At 41.5% G+C, this 19,704-nt stretch overlaps 1 protein-coding gene across 3 annotated transcripts in view; it reads right to left on the bottom strand.

The window, feature by feature from the left end:
• Window positions 1-17,803, bottom strand: part of SIMC1 (SUMO interacting motifs containing 1) — a 91,883-nt gene extending 74,080 nt beyond the window's left edge. For 2 of the 3 annotated variants that reach the window (XR_003119800.1, XM_025387441.1), the window contains exon 1: window positions 17,522-17,803. Coding sequence is in view for 2 of the 3 variants with exons in the window: in XM_025387441.1 (XP_025243226.1) it covers window positions 17,522-17,650 (129 nt within the window). In the remaining variant the exon portion in view is untranslated. The remainder of the gene's footprint in view (window positions 1-17,521) is intronic. The other variant, XM_025387439.1, reaches the window with a different exon arrangement.
• Between the last annotated feature and the right edge of the window lie 1,901 nt (window positions 17,804-19,704).

Raw genomic sequence — 19,704 nt, 5'->3', positions numbered from 1 at the left:
ACAGAGTGAGATTCTAAAAAAAAAAAAGTTATAAATAATTGGAGAAAAGATAATTATTTTAAAATGATTGACACAATTGATAACACCATATTTTATAATCTAATATCTGGAAGGTTTCCATAATACATATACAACCGGGATGTATCCTATAATTAATGTGTGCATTTCATGTGGTAGTGTTTCTTTTTAGAAAAGCTGTTTTTAAAATGAATAAGCAAGTCTTAGATTTGTTGTTGTCTTTTATATACACATTGATATGAAAACTAAAATTTTGATCTCCTATATTAGAACAATGTTTTCTCGGAGTATTAATCTGCTTTTAATAAAATTTGCAAGAGATTTTGACCTAATTCTGAAATTTGTTTCTTAAATTTTCAACCATCTTCTGAACTGCAGCTTTTTTTTTTGTTTTTCAGTCTTCATTTCTCTAATATCAGTTTTGAAATGAATCTTCTTCATTTAAAATGGTAATTTCATGTTTTGAGGTAGAGTTTTCCTGTGGAAGCTTCTCAGATTCATATCTCAGTAGTTAAACTTTTGCTGTATCTTGTTTAATGTGATTTGCAGGTCTGACATTTCTGCCTTTTGGTCTTTCGCTTTCTCTCCTTGAGAAGGTATATCTTTTTGTTTGGGTGAGGTGATAATTCTCTTTTAACTTTTTCATCTTCTGTAACTTTTTTCTCCAGCTCTAACTCTGCTTTTATGGCCTGATATTGAAATGTTCTATCTTGAAGGCCTAGAAAAATTATGTTTTCCTCCAGTATATCCTGATTCTGTGCTCTTGGATTTCTTACTTTTTTTTTTTAAAGACAGTCTCACTCTGTCACCCAGGCTGGAGTGCAGAGGCACGATCTTGGCTCACTACAACTTCTGCCTCCTGGGTTCAAGCGATTCTCCTTTCTCAGCCTCTAGAGTAGCTGGGGTTACGAAAGTGCGCCACTACACCCAGCTAATTTTTTGTATTTTTAGTAGAGATAGGGTTTTGCCATGTTGGCCAGGCTGGTCTCAAATTCCTGTCCTCAAGTGATCAGCTTGGCCTCGGCCTCCCAAAGTGCTGGGATTACAGACATGAGCCACAGTGCCTGGCCCTGGCTTTCTTGATGTGCCTCAATTGTTCCATGTAACCCAAACATTTCCCATGCTTTACTAAGAGCTAGGTACAGTTGACCCTTGAACAACATGGGTTTGAACTGTGTGGGTCCACTTACATGAGATTTTCTTCAATTAAACATGGATTGAAAATACACTATTCTTCAGACGTGAAACCCATGTATATGGAGGGCTGACTTTTTTGCATCTGTGGGTTCTGCAAGGGCTAACTGTGGGACTTGGGGAAGGGAAGACTTTGGTATCTGCAGTTAGTCCTGAAATCAATGCCCTGCAGATACCGAGGGACAACAGTATTCCTATTCCCTTACTCAAGTTACTAGTTTTCCTATTTGAAGTTCTCTATAATATGGTGTATAAGCTTACAACCTTGGACACACTCTTCCTGTGTCTGATTAAATTCAAGTATCTTTTCATCAGGCTTGACTTCCAGTTTACCTAAACAGGCTTCCCATAAGAAGCAGCAATCATACTATAAGAAGTTTTTCTTTACCTTTTTGGTAACTGGCCTGAAAAACAAAGATTTAATGTTTTGTCAAGATAATTTCTTATACTGTCTTTATTAGGTTTTTTGAATACTTAGGAAAACTGAGCTTTGAAAGAGTTAAAATAATTTTTAAAAAATATATCCATGTAACTTTCTACATTGTTTTTAAGCCTTTATCACTCCAGTTAAATGAATGACTATTGTTTCACAGTGATCTGTAATCATGTTTTGAATCTTTTGACATTGTTAGCAGGCTTCCCCAGGATCACATTCTAAATTAAGTCTTTATGACCTTGAACTAACTTTGGGATGTACCAGAGGGTCCTAGAACTTCTCAAAGCTTTATAAAAGAGAGATACTGAACTAAGTCAGGCTTATTTGAGATACTGAATTGTACAGAAAGCAGTGTCAAATGATAAGTGATACAAGATCTTTTATTAATTACATTTATGGGTATATTATTGATATGTTTCTTCCAATATTACATAAAATTCCTAAAAATCTAATATGTCAGTCACAATTCTGGTTACTATGTTGTATGCTACAAAAATAATCAAATTTCCTTGTCATTTTCTGGTTATGGTAGACTTTCATCAGATTTTTAACCATAGCTATTCTCTTTCATCCACAGTTATGATTCTTCTCTAAAAGCATTTGCAATGAGATTCATGAAAAAGACTCTAATAAGTACTCTTAAAGATTCCTAGTAACAAAGATCAATGGACTAACATTTTTTTCAGCACTGTAATGAAGAAATTGATGAATTCATGAAACTAGTAATCAACATCAAGCAGAACAAAAATTAATTACATGAGATTAAGAAATGAATGAATGTTTTCTTCTTTTTAATTTTTGAGATGGGAGTTTCGTTTTTGTTGCCCAGGCTGGAGTGTAATTGCGCAATCTCGGCTCGCTGCAACCTCCGCCTCCCGGGTTCAAGCGATTCTCCTGCCTCAGCCTCCCAAGTAGCTTAGATTACAGGCATGTGCCACTATACCCGGCTAATTTTGTATTTTTAGTAGAGACGGAGTTTCTCCATGTTGGTCAGGCTGGTCTTGAACTCCAGACCTCAGGTGATCTGCCCACCTCAGCCTCACAAAGTGCTGGGATTACAGGCATGAGCTATGGCACCTGGTCTTGCAGGTAATGTTTTTATGACTTTTATTTGAAACATTATCGGTTTTTTTTTTTTGAGGTGGAGTCTTGCTCTGTTGATCAGGGTGGAGTGCAGTGGCACGATCTCAGCTCACTGCAACCTCAGCCTCTGGAGTAGCTGGGATTACAGGTGTCCGCCACCACTCTGGGTAATTTTTGTATTTTTAGCAAAGACAGTGTTTCACCATGTTGGCCAGGCTGGTCTCGAACCCCTGACCTCAGGTGATCTGTTCCCCTAAGCCTCCCAAAGTGCTGGGATTATAGGCATGAGCCACCGTGCCTGGCGAGGTTCTTTATTTAAATATTTTGCTTTCTAGATTTAAGGAAACCTTTTCTTTCTCTTAAGCTACTTATTTACAGTAATTTGGTATACTTTTGTGAACAAAGGTGGAAACATTTTTTTGTCCCTATTTGACTCCTCTAAAATTTAGAAACTATCCATGAGTATTCTTATTTTTTTATGGCAAGAATTATTTACATAAGTTTAATAAAATTTGCTCTCTCTTTATAACAGGATGTAGTTGGAAACATTGGTTATATATATTACCAAGGCTTTCACTAGAGCATCATATTTGAGAATGTACATATAAGGCCTGGCTTCAAGGGTTCCCAGCATTACAGTGAGTAAGGCTGTTAATACATCTGTTCTTAGATTATAGCCCTGAGCATTGTCTTTGAGTTCCTGTTATATACTGGTAGACTGAACTAAATCTCAAATTCTTCTAGATTCCTCCAATCTTACTTTCTTCCATGAAATTACTAAAAACACAAACTGCTCTGTTCCTGAAATCCTAAAAGCTAAAACTAGATCAATTTTAAGGGGCAAGTCTCACGGCTGATGACGGGTCATACAGAAAGTTCACCAAACCATCCAGTGCCATAACCAGAGACATTCACAACTGCAAACCAGGACAATAAGTTGGCATTTTCATGCTGCCGACAGCTGCTTCCCTAGATGTTAAAACCAGACTACAGAATCAGACTCCTACTCCTCTTAATCCTACCTTTTCCACTTGGCAGGATAACGGTGTAATTGAAATTTCACAATCAGCAGCTTCTGTTGGTAACTTGACAGAAACTGGTTTAAGGGATCCTTTAGTCCATCTAGTGGGTGACCTTGGCAACATCCCTAATACAACTGTTGCTCTCTCTCTGCTTTAACTCCACCTAGTCATGGGATCCTAGATGATAAAATTGGTCTATATTATCTATTAGTTAAATAGGGAAATTTCTGTGCTGCTGCTAATACTTTATGCTGTACCCAGATAAAGATCTTTGGGAAAGTTGAGACCCATATATGCAAAATAAGAAAACAGGTCACATGATTACAAAACGTGTCACCTAGTTCTCCATGGTCATCTGATTTATTCAATTGATTCAAAAGTTCAATTGAACCTTGAAGCCTAGGTTCATGGCTGAAAACTATTACACAAACTGAGATTATCATTTTACTTTGTATTTTTCTTTTTAAACTTTGTAGCTATTACTTGTTAAAATTCTGCCAAACTACAACTCCTAACAGAATAATGCTGGCCCAGCACTTTGAGGTGATAGGAAACACCTATGGAACTGATTAAATTAAACTTAATAATTAACTCCAGGTAAACTTAGCTTGAGAGCCACTCCCTCCAAACCTCCCTTGTTGCTCAAACGTGGCTAAAAGAGTTTGACACTGACTCCTAGTTGTCAATGACTCCCTCCAACATGAAATCAGACCAACAATCCAGGATAGGTCCATCCTGGTACTGAGGGATATCAAAACTGAACTATTGGCAGGCACAGTGGCTCACGCCTGTAATCCCAGAGCTTTGGGAGGCCGAGGTGGGTGGATCACTTGAGGTCAGGAGTTCGTGACTAGCCTGGCCAACATTGCAAAACCCTGTCTCTACTAAAAATATGAAAAAATTCTCAAGTAGTATCTTTAGAAGAGCAGCCAGCCCCTAGACACATAATCGTCATATTCACCAAGTTGAAATGAAGGAAAAAATATTAAGGGCAGCCAGAAGGAAAGGTCGGGTTACCCACAAAGGGAAGCCCATCAGCCTAACAGCAGATCTCTCTACAGAAACCCTACAAACCAGAAGAGAGTGGGGGCCAATATTCAACATTCTTAATGAAAATAATTTTCAACCCAGAATTTCATATCCAGCCAGACTACGCTTCATAAGCGAAGGAGAAATAAAATCCTTTACAGACAGGCAAATGCTGAGAGATTTTGTCACCACTAGGCCTGCCTTACAAGAGCTCCTGAAGGAAGCACTAAATATGGAAAGGAAAAACTGGTACCAGCCATTGCAAAAACATACCAAATTGTTTTTGTTTTGTTTTTGAGACGGAGTCTTGCTCTGTCGCCAGGCTGAGTGCAGTGGCACAATCTTGGCTCACTGTAATCTCCACCTCCCAGGTTCAAGCCATTCTCCTGTCTTAGCCTCCCGAGTAGCTGGGACTACAGAAGCATGCCACCACACCCAGCTAATATATGTATTTTTAGTAAAGACAAGGTTTCACCATGTTGCCAGATGGTCTCGATCTCCTAACCTTGTGATCTGCCCACCTCGGCCTCCAAAAGTGTTGGGATTACACGGGTGAGCCACTGTGCCTGGCCAAACGTACCAAATTGTAAAGACCATCGACACTATGAAGAAACTACATCAACTAATGGGCAAAACGACCAGCTAGCATCATAATGACAGGATCAAATTCACACATAATATTAACCTTAAATGTAAACGGGCTAAATGCCCCAATTCAAAGACACAGACTGGCAAATTGGATAGAGTCAAGACCCATTGGTGTGCTGTATTCAGGAGACCCATTTCATGGTCAAAGACACACATAGGCTCAAAATAAAGGGATGGAGGAATAAATTACCAACCAAATGGAAAGTAAAAAAAAAAAACTCAAGGGTTGCAATGCTAGTCTCTAATAAAACAGACTTTAAACCAACAAAGATCAAAACAGACAAAAAAGGGCATTACATAATGGTAAAGGTATCAATGCAACGAGAAGGGCTAACTATCCTAAATATACATGTGCCCAATACAGGAGCACCCAGATTCATAAAGCAAGTTCTTAGAGACTTACAAAGAGACTTAGACTCCCACACAATAATAGTGGGAGACTTTAACACCCCACTGTCAATATTAGACAGATCAACGAGACAGAAAATTAACAAGGATATTCAGGACTTGAACTCAGCTCTGGAACAAGCAGACCTAAGAGACATCTACAGAACTCTCCACCCCGAATCAACAGAATATACATTCTTCTCAGCACCACATCACACTTATTCTAAAATTGGCCACATAATTGGAAGTAAAACACTCCTCAGTAAATGCAAGAGAATGGAAATCATAGTCTCTCAGACCACAGTGCAATCAAATTAGAACTCAGGATTAAGAAACTCTCTCAATATCGCACAACTACATGGAAACTGCACAACCTTCTCCTGAATAGCAAAATGAAGTAATTTATAACGAAATGAAGGCAGAAATAAATAAGTTCTTTGAAACCAATGAGAACAAAGACATAATGTACCAGAATCTCTGGGACCCAGCTAAAGCAGTGTTTAGAGGGAAATTTATAGCACTAAATGCCCACAGGAGAAAGCGGGAAAGATCTAAAATTGATACCCTAACCTTACAATTAAAAGAACTAGAGAAGCAAGAGCAAACAAATTCAAAAGCTAGCAGAAGACAAGAAATAACTAAGATCAGAGCAGAACTGAAGGAGGTAAAGACATGAAAAACTCTTCAAAAAAATCAATGAATCCAGGAGCGGTTTTTGTTTTGTTTTGTTTTGTTTTTTATTTTGAGATGGAATCTCGCTCTGTTGCTCAGGCTGGAGTGCAGTGGTGCTATCTCGGCTCACTGCAAGCTCCACTTCCTGGGTTCACACCATTCTCCTGCCTCAGCCTCCTGAGTAGACTATAGGCATCCGCCACCATGCCCAGCTAATTTTGTTTTTGTATTTTTAGTAGAGATGGGGTTTCACCGTATTAGCTAGGATGGTCTTGATTTCCTGACCTTGTGATCTTCCCACCTCAGCCTCCCAAAGTGCTGGGATTATAGGCATGAGCCACCATGTCCGGCCAGGAGCTGTTTTTTTGAAAAGATTAACAAAATAGATACACCGCTAGCCAGACTAATAAAGAAGAAAAGAGAGAAGAATCAAATACACACAGTAAAACATGATAAAGGGGATATCACCACTGATCTCACAGAAATACATACTACCATCAGAGAAGACTACACACACCTCTACACAAATACACTAGAAAATCTAGAAGAAATGGATAATTTCCTGGACACATACACCCTCCCAAGACTAAACCAGGAAGAAGCTGAATCCTGGAATAGACCAATAACTAGTTCTGAAATTGAGGCAGTAATTAATAGCCTACCAACCAAAAAAAGCCCAAGACCAGACGGATTCACAGCCAAATTCTACCAGAGGCACAAAGAGGAGCTGGTACCATTCCTTCTGAAACTATCCCAATCAATAGAAAACGATGGACTCCTCCCTAACTCATTTTATGAGGCCAGCATCATCCTGATACCAAAACCTGGCAGAGAAACAACAAAAAAATTTCAGGCCATTATCCCTGATGAACATCAATGTGAAAATCCTCAATAAAATACTGGCAAACTGAATCCAGCAGCACATCAAAAAGCTTATCCACCATAATCAAATTGGCTTCATCCCTGGGATGCAAGGCTGGATCAACATATGCAAATCAATAAATGTAATCCATCAGATAAACAGAACCAATGACAGAAACCACATGATTATCTCAATAGATGCAGAAAAGGCCTTTGATAAAATTCAACACCCCTTCATGCTAAAAACTCTCAATAAATTCAGTATTGATGAAACGTATCTCAAAATAATAGGAGCTATTTATGACAAACCCACAGCTAATATCATACTGAATGGGCAAAAACTAGAAGCATTCCCTTTGAAAATCAGCACAAGACAAGGATGCCCTCTCTCACCACTCCTATTCAACATCGTGTTGGAAGTTCTGGCCAGGGGAATCAGGCAGGAGAAGGAAATAAAGGGTATTCAATTAGGAAGAGAGGAAGTCAAACTGTCTCTGTTTGCGGATGACATGATTGTATACTCAGAAACCCCACTGTCTCAGCCTAAAATCTCCTGAAGCTGATAAACAACTTCAGCAAAGTCTCAGGATACAAAATAAATGTGCAAAAATTACAAGCATTCCTATACATCAATAATAGACAAACAGAGAGCCAAATCATGAGTGAACTCCCATTCACAATTGCTACAAAAAGAATAAAATACCTAGGAATACAACTTACAAGGGCTGTGAAGGACCTCTTCAAGGAGAACTACAAACCACTGCTCAAAGAAATAAGAGAAGACACAAACAAATGGAAAAACATTCCATGCTCAAGGATAGGAAGAATCAATATCGTGAAAATGGCCATATTGCCCAAAGTAATTTATAGATTCAGTGCTATCCCCATCAAGCTACCATTGACTTTCTTCACACAATTAGAAAAAACTACTTTAAAGTTCATATGCAACCAAAAAAGAGCCTGTATAGCCAAGACAATCCTAAGCAAAAAGAACAAAGCTGGAGGCATCATGTTACCTGACTTCAAACTATACTACAAGGCTACAGTAACCAAAACAGGATGGTCCTGGTACCAAAACAGATATATAGACCAACGGAACAGAACAGAGGCCAGAAATAATGCCACACATCTACAACCATCTGATCTTTGACAAACCTGACAAAAATAAGCAAGGGGGAAAGAATTCCCTATTTAATAAATGGTGTTGGGAAACGGGTTAGCCATATGCAAAAAACTGAAACTGGGCCTCTTCCTTACACCTTATACAAAAATTAACTGAAGATGGATTAAAATACATCTTAAATGTAAAACCTAAAACTATAAAAACCCTAGAAGAAAACCTAGGTAATACCATTCACGACATAGGCATGGGCAAAGAATTCACGATTAATACACCAAAAGCAATGGCAACAAAAGCCAAAATTGACAAATGGGATCTAATTAAACTAAAGAGCTTCTGCACAGCAAAAGAAACTATCATCAGAGTGAACAGGTAACCTACAGAATAGGAGAAAATCTTTGTAATCTATCCAACTGACAAAGGGCTAATATCCAGAATCTACAAGTAACTTACACAAATTTACAAGAAAAAAGCAAACAATCCCATCAAAAAGTGGGTGAAAGATATAAACAAACACTTCTCAAAGGAAGACATTTATGCGGCCCACAAACATACGGAAAAAAGCTCATAATTACTGGTCATTACAGAAATGCAAATCAAAACCACAATGATACACCATCTTACACCAATTAGAATGGCATCATTAAAAAATCAGGAACCAACAGATGCTGGAAAGGATGTGGAGAAACAGGAACACTTTTAAACTGTTGGTGGGAGTGTAAATGAGTTCAACCATTGTGGAAGATAGTGTGGTGATTCCTCAAGGATATAGAACCAGAAATACCATTTGACCCAGCAATCCCATTACTGGGTACATAACCAAAGGATTATAGATCATTCTACTATAAAGACACATGCACATGTATGTTTATTGCAGCACTATTCACAATAGCAAAGACTTGGAATGAACCCAAATGCCCATCAATGATAGACTGAATAAAGAAAATGTGGCACATATACACCATGGAATACTATGCAGCCATAAAAAAGGATGAGTTCATGTCCTTTGGAGGGACATGGATGAAGCTGGAAATCATCATTTTCAGTAAACTAACACAGGAACAGAAAACCAAACACTGCATGTTCTTGCTCATAAGTGGGAGGTGAACAATGAGAACACATGGGCACAGGGAGGGGAACATCACATACCGCGGCCTGTTGTGGGGTGGGGGGCTGGGGAGGGAAAGCATTAGGAGAAATACCTAATGTAGATGATGGGTTGATGGGTGCAGCAAACCACCATGGCATGTGTATACCTATGTAACGAACCTGCACGTTCTGCACACATATCCCAGAACTTAAAAGTATAATAATAAAAAATTAAAAATTAGCTAGGCATGGTGGCGCTTGCCTGTAATCCCAGCTACTCGGGAGGCTGAGTGGGAAAATCACTTGAACCCGGGAGGCGGAGGTTGCAGTGAGCCGAGATCACTTTGCCTGGGTGGCAGAGTGAGATCTCAAAAAAAGCAAAAAACCAAAAAACCAAAAAACCCCAACACACACACAAAAACCTGAACTATTACACAAGCTGATTGGTGATGTTTTTGGGAAAACATCTAGATCAAATGAGGGAAATGTGAGTTGTCAGTATCAAAATGGAGTCCCTTGTGTTACAAAAAGAAAGAAAGAAAGAAAGAAAAACCTTGAAAAACAGAGCTAGGGAAGGCCATGAAGGGAAGATTATTATGCACAAATGCCTGATAAGAAGTACCACAAAAGGCTCTGCAAAAAACACAACCTTGCAGAAAAAAATACTTCCATGAGGATGTCTGCCCAGCAACTGCCTGCCTGACCTTGGACTGGAGCCACCCTTGTTATTAATCCTTGTAGATAAGGATAATTATTTCTAAACAATTATGTAATCCTCCTCATTTTTTCCTTTAAAAGCTTTTGCCTTCGTCTACCTCCCTGAATACATACATAGTTTATTATGGCTCACATACTCCTGTTGCAATGCCATTCCTGAATAAATATAACTTTCTTTTTAGAGAGTCGCTGTCTGTTACTTAGATTGATATAAGCATGACAACTAAGAAATCATAAAGAAAAGGAGTGGTAGAATTGACTATATAAAAATGCAAAACTTCTGTAATTAAATAAAAACAAAATCAAAAGTTGAAAGAAAATCGTAACATGTATGACAGGAGGCTATATTAGTTTCCTAGTAAAAATTACCAGAAACTAGGTGGATTTAAGCAACAGAAATCTATCCTCTTGCAGTTCTGGAGGCTAAAGGTCTGAAATCAAGGTGTCGATAGAGCCACGTTCTCTTGAAGGCCCCAGGGAAGAATCTGTCTCACGCCTTTTTCTTAGCTCCGGACGTCACCAGCAGTCCTCGGTGTTCCTTGGCTTGCAGCTGCATAACTTCAGTTTCTGCTTCCACTGTCACACGGCATTCTTCCCGTGTCTTCACGTGTTCTTCTCATAAGGACAGCAGTCATGTTGGATTAAGGGTTCACCCTACTTGGCACGACCTCATCTTCACTGATTATATCTGCCAATGACCCTGTTTCTAAATAAGGTCATTATTTGAGGTAGTAGGGGATTAGAACTTCAGCACATCTTCTTGGGAGATACAATTCCACCAACACCAGTCTTTAATACATGAGTAGATTTTACAAATGAGTAAGAAATGTTGGCCGGGTGTGATGGCTCACGCCTGTAATCCCAGCACTTTGGGAGGCCGAGGTGGGTGGATCACTTGAGGTCAGGAGTTTGAGACCAGCCTGACCAACATAGTAAAACCCCGTCTCTACTAAAAATACAGAATTAGCTGGGTATGGTGGCGCATGCCTGTAATTCCAGCTACTTGGGAGGCTGAGGCAGGAGAATCGCTTGAGCCACGGAGGTGGAGGTTGCAGTGAGTTAAGATCACGCCATTGCACTCCAGCCTGGGCAACAAGAGTAAAACTCCGTCTCAAAAAAAAAAAAAAAAAAAAGAAACATTAAAACACCCCAACAGAAAAACGGGCAAAGGACAAGCATAGGGAATTTGCACACACACCTTGTGTATTTCCAATAAACATAAGCAAGATGTCTGGCTCTACTATATGTGAGTATACTCCCTTATCTCCAACCTCACTAGCTGCTCTTCCTCCCTTGGGCTATGCACTGTGTTACCTTGGGCTAGGTCCTGTATGCTCTTCCTCTTGTCGCCTCAACCTAGATAATTTTATCCAGGCCAATGACTTTACTATAACCTATGTGCTAATAAGACTAAATTTGTGTCTCTAGTCAGGACTTTTCTTTTGAGCTCTAAACTCAGTACAAATGTTATACTTGGCATCTCCAGTTGGCTATTCCACAGGCATCATAAGTTTTATACCTTCAAAACAGAACTCTTGAATCTTTCCTCTAACCCTGTTCCTCCCAAGTCTGTTTCATTTCAATGCATGACACCAACATGCATTCAGTTGCTTCAGAACTCAGGGCATCCTTCTTAATTCCTTCCTTTCCCCGTTATCCACATCCAAGTTATCAGGACCTGTTGATTTTATTCACTATATATCTACATCCCTCCACGCTCCCAGTCTGTACCACCACTCCAGTCCAAGCTACAATTATTTCTGACCTGACTACTACAGCCAACCTTCTAACTGATCTCCCTAATTTCACTCTTCCCCTCTTACAGTGGGGCGACTACCGACTACACTTCTGGTTTGTTTGGGACAGTTCCAGTTTTCACCTGTTGCTTGACATCCTGGTCCAGTTAGCATCCCTTTTCATTTGCAAAAGTTTCCCATTTGGATGATAAATTATATGGTCTCCCTAACTTACCATCTTTTCTTTTCACAGTAGCTAAAGTCATCTCTAAAAAATGTGAATCAAGGCCGGATGCAGTGGTTCACACCTGTAATCCCAGCACTTTGGGAGGCCGAGGTGGGTGGATCATGAGGTCAGGAGGTCTAGACTATCCTGGCCAACACGGTGAAATTCCATCTCTACTAAAATACAAAAAGTAGTCAAGCGTGGTGGCACGCTTGTAGTCCCGGCTACTCAGGAGGCTGAGGCGGGGGAAATCGCTTGAATCTGGGAAGTGGAGGTTACAGTGAGCCGCTCCATTGCACTCCAGCCTGGGCAATGCAACAGAGCAAGACTCCGTCTCAAAAAAAAAAAAAAAAAAAGTAAATGAAATCATGTCACTGTTCTGCTTAAACCTTTAAAGATTTCTTACTGTATTACAATAAAATCCAAATTCCTTATTGTGGTCTCCAAAGCCCTATAACCTAACCTACCTACTTCTCATCTCTTCTGACTCTGTCCATCAGTCGTTACGTTCCAGCCTCACTGGCTTTCCATTCTTCCAGTAAGTCATTCCTTACCGGAACACTTATTCCTGCCTCCAAGCCTTTGCTTTTGCTGTTCCCTTTGACAATGCCTTATTCGTCTAGATTTCATAGTTAATTTGTTGTCATTTTAGTCTCATATCAAATATTAACTCTTCAGAGAGGCCTTCTCTGAAAACATAATCAAATGTTCCCAATCCCACCAAAGTTACTCTCTATTATACTGTTCTCTTACTTGTTAGTTTGTTTACTGCCTACCTTTCCACAGCAGAATGTTAGTTCCATTATCATCTTGTTCACCTCTGGTCCCCAGGGTTACAGCATATGCTCAATAAATACTTATTGAATAAATGAATCATAATTCATGAAAAAAATTAAAAATAATGACATCTTATGGAATCTGGCTATCAAACAGCAAAGATTAAAAGAACAAAAATACCTTATTTTTTTCCTAACACTCTGTATTATCACCTGACATTACATTTATGGAGTTGTTTACTATTTGTCTCTCCTCAGTAAAATGAAATCTCCATGAGGGCAGGGACTTGGTTTTCACAGATGTATTTCCAGCACCTCTAAGAGTGCCTGGTATATAATAAGTGTTCAACAAATATTTATGGAATAACTTAACAATACCTAGGGGTGACTAGGAAGCAGAAAAAGGGATATGATTGGCCATATACCACTGGTAAGAATATTAATGCACAATTTCTGTAGGAAATTTGGCAATACAGTTGACTCCTGAACAACACAGGTTTGAACTGCACGGGTCCACTTACAAGAGAGTTTTTTTCAAGAAATATATTGGAAAATTTTTTGGATTTCTAACGATTTGAAAAACTCACAGGTGAACCCAATAGCCTATATAAATGGAAAAAAACTAAGCAAAAGATATGTCCTGAATGCATAAAATACATGTAGATACTAGCCTATTCTCTATCCATTTACTACCATAAAATCAACACAAATGTATTATACAAAGTTAAACTTTATCAAAATTTATGCACACAATCACTTACTGACCATACATGGTGACATTTGCAGTTGACAGAAATGTAAAGATGCAATATTAAATCACAATTGCATATCTTTAAATTTATTTTTTATTTTCTTAATTTGTATCACACCTGCATAAAATTAACCATAGAATACACTGTACTACTGTGATAATACTGTACTACTACCACAGACATCTCCTGCTGCTGTGGTGGTGAGCTCAAGTGTGGTGAGTATCCACTTAAAATGCCATGTGACACTAATCAATTTCTGCATTACTTTCCACTAAACTGTATATTACAGTAAAAAGTGTTCTCTCCTGGGTTTTTTTTTTTCCACTTTTTTTTTTTTTTTAATCATGTGTAGGGTAATATCGTAAACCTTGAATAACACCATGAAACCCATACAAAGTGCTACTAGTGATGCTGGATGTGCTCCCAGGAAGCAGAGAAAAGTCATGACATCATAAGGAAAATTGAATTGCTTGAGATGCACCATAGATAGAGGTCTGCAGCTGTGGTTGTCCACTATTTCAGACAGATGATTTATCTTGGAAACAGACGATGTAAACTTATGGTATTGACAAATACAGTATAGTACTGTAAATGTATTTTATCTTCCTTATGATCTTAACATTTTTCTCTCGCTTACTTTATCATAAAAGTACATATAACATACAAAACATGAGTTAACTGACTGCTTATGTTATTGGTAAGGCTTCCAGTCAACAGTAGGCTACTGGTAGTTAAGCTTTCCAGGAGTCAAATATTATATGTAAATTTTCAACTGCACTGGGGGTTAGCAACCCTAACCCCCATGTTATTCAAGGGTTAGCTACATATATCAAAAGTAGGGCACACTTTGTGACTCAGCAATCTAACTTCTAAGAGGAACTTAATAAACAAATGAACAAGAGTATAAAGATTATGAAGGAATTTTTCACTGGGTTCTTAGAGAAAATTTAGAAACGAAGGCATAATATCCATTAAAAGGAGGTCATAAAAACATGTATGGGGAGGACACATAGGTATGTATGTATTCACATGTGCATTCACAAGTAAACATTTGCATAGACTTACATCAAAATGTTAACATTGGTTATCTTTGGATGGTGAGATTACAGGCAATTTTAATTTTCTTCTTTATACATTTATAAAGATTGTATAATTAGTTCAACAAAATTAACTATCTAAAAATGTTCTGCTTTTATAAGTAAAAAACCAAAAAACCCCAAACTAAAAAGCCACAATAAACACAGAAACACACCTCATCAACTAAGTGAAGACTAAAGCCCGGGTTAAGAATAAAGAGTTCAGAAATGTCAACTTCATTATTAGATATGGCTTTCTTAAGTTCAAGCAAGTTACTTTCCCTTAGTCAATATTTATTTAAAAAAAAAAAAAAAAAAGAAAGATGTGAAAGTTGCTTCTTTTATCTCATTGCCTGTGAAGCTCAAGAGGGACAGGCCTGGGCTTAGAAACAACACAGAAAGTGGCAAAAGCTATCATTTATATGAGACCCTTTCCTTGCATTTGTCTCATTAAAAATTTAAAACCATCCTGCTAGGTAGGCATTAATGTTCTCAGGCTCAAAAGCTGAGAGCTGACAGAACTTTCCAAAACTCAAATAGTTGAGTTTGAGTTATGCTATGTTGGAGATATTGATTCAGAAGTCCCTCTGACCTCAGAGCCGTCAGGAAAAGCTACAGAAAAAAGGGCACTTTTAGACTTTATAACCTTGTAAGTCTCTCAATGCCTCTGATCTTTTACATGGTTATCATACCACCCTTATCTAACTTGCAAAAAAGATAAAACAAGAATACGCTTGGAACTTTTAGAGAGCTGGAATAAGTATCTGGAGAAGCATGATTTAAATTGGGTACTGCTCTCTGGAACTTGCCCTTCATTTCGATTCAACTCAAAGGCTCCAGATCAAAATGCTTGCTTGAGTGGTCACAAGGGAGGGGAACAGTGAGAGAGCACACCCATGTACGTGTGTGAAAGACCACAAAAGACTAGGATAACGATGGCATCCGACCACTGAAGAGAGAAGCTGGACCAGAACGAGGGAAAATGGACAACACTTGGGAGGAAAGGAAGCAAGTGAGGACAAAGTTAAACAGGTACTGAGAGAAGGGGCTGGAGGAATGAGGAGGAACTAGGAGGAAAGCAGTATTTTTTTCCTTCCACCTTTTTTCTCTCTCTACTCTTTTCCTTGATGATCTCAGTCACTATTACACCTTCAATACTCCTTTCTGTTTGCATGACTTCCAAATATCTCCACTCTTGCCTTTTCTCCAACTACTGAGCTGGCCACATCCATCTACATTTCCTATTAACACTGTAAATCCAACAGGTCCCACCTGAATTCAGCATCTCCTTCATCCCAAGCCTGCTGCTACTTTTATATGCACTTCTCTTATACTTGTCAAACATCCATCTAACCCATTCTCTCTCCCGATATTCTTTCAATCGTTCCTTCATCCAACAAATATTTATTGTGCATCATTATGTCCGCTACATTCAGCGACAGCCCTAGATATATCCATTCACTCACGAAGTCGGGTCATTTCTATCTTGGAAATCTCTTCTGACTACCTCATGAGCTGCCTAACTCAACTCAATTTGTTACTAAGACGTACTGAGAATCCCTTTTGCTTGAAAAATAATATATATTAACTAGTTTTGTATGCTATTCATTCTATAGTGATCGTCTAGCACTTAGCACTGTACCTCGGGCACAGAAGGGGTTCCCAATGGAGGTTTAGGGACTGTAAACTAGCTGGAAAGGGAACAGGGGCAGCAGAAGCTAGGAAACGTCTTGAAGGAGTATTTGCATAGGAAGCATGGTAAACTGTATGATCTATACACATAACATCAGCTTGATAATCCTTGTGTTTCCGGGGGATGGCTCTGGGAGGCTGGGGAGATCGCTGGAAGCCTTCTGAGAGAAAAGCTCCACCTCCCACCCCTTGAGAAGGTCCTCAGTAACCACCTGATGAATGTATCACCGTATGAGGGGACCATGGATGTAGTGTTCGCCGTTGTAGCCCCAGCCCCTGCAACATCGGTCCATAGTAGGGATTCAATCAACATGTATGCAGGATTCTCCAAAGGCAGATAATTCACCACCTCATGAATGAGAAAAATGAAAGGGTTCTGGGGGAAGCAGAAATAGTGCGCGAGGTTTCCTTCCCTGTTCCTTCAGGGCTTGGTACCGGGTAATTGCTTGCTGAGGAAATAAATCGCCCTTCTGCACAACTTCAAAATCGGGCCCCTCGCTCTGCAGTCAGGCCCTGGAGCGCGGCCACCATCTGGCCCAGGCCCGCGCTTCTCTCCCTCCCAGCCTGGGCTCCTGTTACCTCCCTGCACGCATCTGTGCCCACCACAGGCCCAACAATTACGGGCTCCCGCTTTCCTGCCTCAGCCAGGGCCAGTACACCCGAGCTCCCACGTCCCGCCGAGGCTCTGAGGACGCCCGCGGCCCCGGCCTGAGACCCCGGCCCCTGCAGCAGGCGCGCCAGGAGCTCGTCCATGTGCTCGCCCGCTTTCCAGCCGCAGTCCTCTCGGGCTTCAGCGTTGAGCCCGGGAGGCCCGGCCGCCCGTGTCCCTGCCCCGGCCCGCCGCGCTCCCCGGGGCCCGAGAGGCCCGGAAGGAGGCAAGGCGGGAAGTGGCTGCAGCTGTGAGGAGCAAGGGGGTGGGAAGGGGGCGGCGGGCCCAGCAGAGGGTTGCGAAGACGCGCGCCCCCAGACGAGGCGACGCTCACTCACCACGGTCCGGCGGGGCAGCGCGCCGGGGGTCCGCGACAGGGCCCGGCGCAGCCTCCGCGACCGGCCCGGGCGGGCGCCCCCGGAGCTCTCGGAGCCGCTGTCGTCGGAGATCACGATGAAGTCCTCCATGGCTGCGGGCCCCGACCGAGCCAGCTCGCGGGCGGCCGGCGACCCAGGCAGCGGCGGCGGCGGCGGCGGCGACTTCGGTTCCTGCTTCTGAGGTGGCGGCGGCAGCGACAACCCGGGCCATCACCACGCCGGCCCCGCCCCGAGCCCCGCCCCTCCCCGCCCCGCTGGGCTGCCAAGCCCCGCCCACCGGCGGCGGGCGGCTGGGGTCAGGGCCGGGGTCGCTGTGCTTCGCGGCGGCGCGGGTCCTCCCTTCCCCAGGAGAGAGAGAGAGAAAAAAGAAAAATGGAGTCGCCACTGGCTTCGGCCGGTGTTGGGGGCAGGCGTACGAGACCCCGAGGCCGCGGGGACTTCCCCACCTGCTTCCAACTGACGTGAGGCGCGCCCAGCCCCAACCTAGCCCAGGTGTGAAGCTCCTCCCCGACCGAGAGGGTCTTGACTGAGGGGGCAGGGAGAGGGGTCCTGGCCCCCGAGTGACCGAGTGACCGAGGGTAGGTGACCTGGCTTCTGGCCGAGCTAGGGGAGAGAGACCCCACTTTTTGGTGCAGATGCGCAAGTGTATCTGTAGGATAAATGCCTGAAAGTGGACTTACTGGTGCAAATGCCATGTTTTTGTAGTTTTGATAAATGATGCCAAATTATCCTCCTGAATTGTACCAGTTTTGCGGTTTCACCAACAATATGTGTCTCTCAGGAGTTTAAACTGAGATTTAGAGCAGGGGTGTCCCATCTTTTGGCTTCCCCGGGAAGAAGAATTGCCTTGGGCCATACATAAAATACACTAATGATAGCTGATGACCTAAAGGAAAAGAGTTGCGGCGGGGGAGAATCTCATAATGTTTTAATGGGCCGCTTGCGACTCAGGCAAGGGGTTAAACAAGCTTGGCGTAGACAGTTGTTCAGTTGGTATCAGGATCAGAAGCTGAAAAGCTGCACAAAAGAAGCCATGAAGCAGCAGAGGCCACGAATAATTAGACGTTGTGAATAGCAGAAGTTATAAAGGTGAAAAAGGTTGTCACTAGTGGAGGAATCGGTGGGTAGTTGGCTGCTTGTAGGGCAGGACCATTAAAATCAAGATAGGACCTATTGGTACACTAAATGTGGGGTATTGACAAAATTCTGCTGCTCAGGCTCCAACAATTTTGCCAAATATGTTAACAGATCCAAAGAATATAATGTGTTTAATAGGAGGGGGATTTGTTCCCAAAGGAATGGTTATCAGGTCTCTCAAAACACTGTCTAATGCAGTGGTTTTCACACTTTAGTGAGCATCAGAATCACCCAGAGTGTTTGTTAAAACAGATTGCGGCCAGGTGCGGTGGCTCACGCCTGTAATCTCAGCACTCTGGGAGGCCGAGGTGGGTGGATAACTTGAGGTCAGGAGTTCGAGACCAGCCTGGCCCACCTCATCTCTACTAAAAATACAAAAATTAGCTAGGCATGGTGGCAGACACCTGTAATCCCAGCTACTTGGGAAGCTGAGGCAGGAGAATTGCTTGAACCCAGGAGGCGGAGGTTGCAGTGAGCTAAGATCGCGCCATTGTACTCCAACCTGGGGGACACAGCAAGACTCCATCTCAAAAACAAAAACAAAAACAAAAACAAGCAGCAAAACATAGAGCTCTGGGTTGCTGGTATGGTTTGGATCTGTGTCCCTGTGCAAGTCTCATGTTGAATTGTAAGCTCCAATATTAGAGGTGGGGCCTGGTGGGAGGTGATGGGATCATGGGGGTGGTTTCTTATGAATAGTTTAGTACCATCCCTTTGGTACTGTCCTTGTGATAATGAGTTCTCTTGAGATCTGGTTGTTTAAAAGTGTGTGGCACCTCCCATCTCGCTCCTTTCCCCATGTTACCTCCACTCCCTCTTTGCCTTCCGCCTTGATAGTAAGCTTTCTGAGACCTCCCCAGAAGCAGATGCTACTGTGCTTCCTGTACTGCTTGCAGAACCGTGAGCCAATTAAACCCCTTTTCTTTATAAATTACTCAGTCTCAGGTATTTCTTTATAGCAATTCGAGAATGAACTAACAATCACACATGAGATTTTCTGATTGAGA

Source organism: Theropithecus gelada, chromosome 6 (genome assembly GCF_003255815.1).
Source record: "Theropithecus gelada isolate Dixy chromosome 6, Tgel_1.0, whole genome shotgun sequence".
In the NCBI taxonomy this organism is placed as follows: domain Eukaryota; kingdom Metazoa; phylum Chordata; class Mammalia; order Primates; family Cercopithecidae; genus Theropithecus; species Theropithecus gelada.
This window is presented reverse-complemented; position numbering and strand designations above follow the sequence as displayed.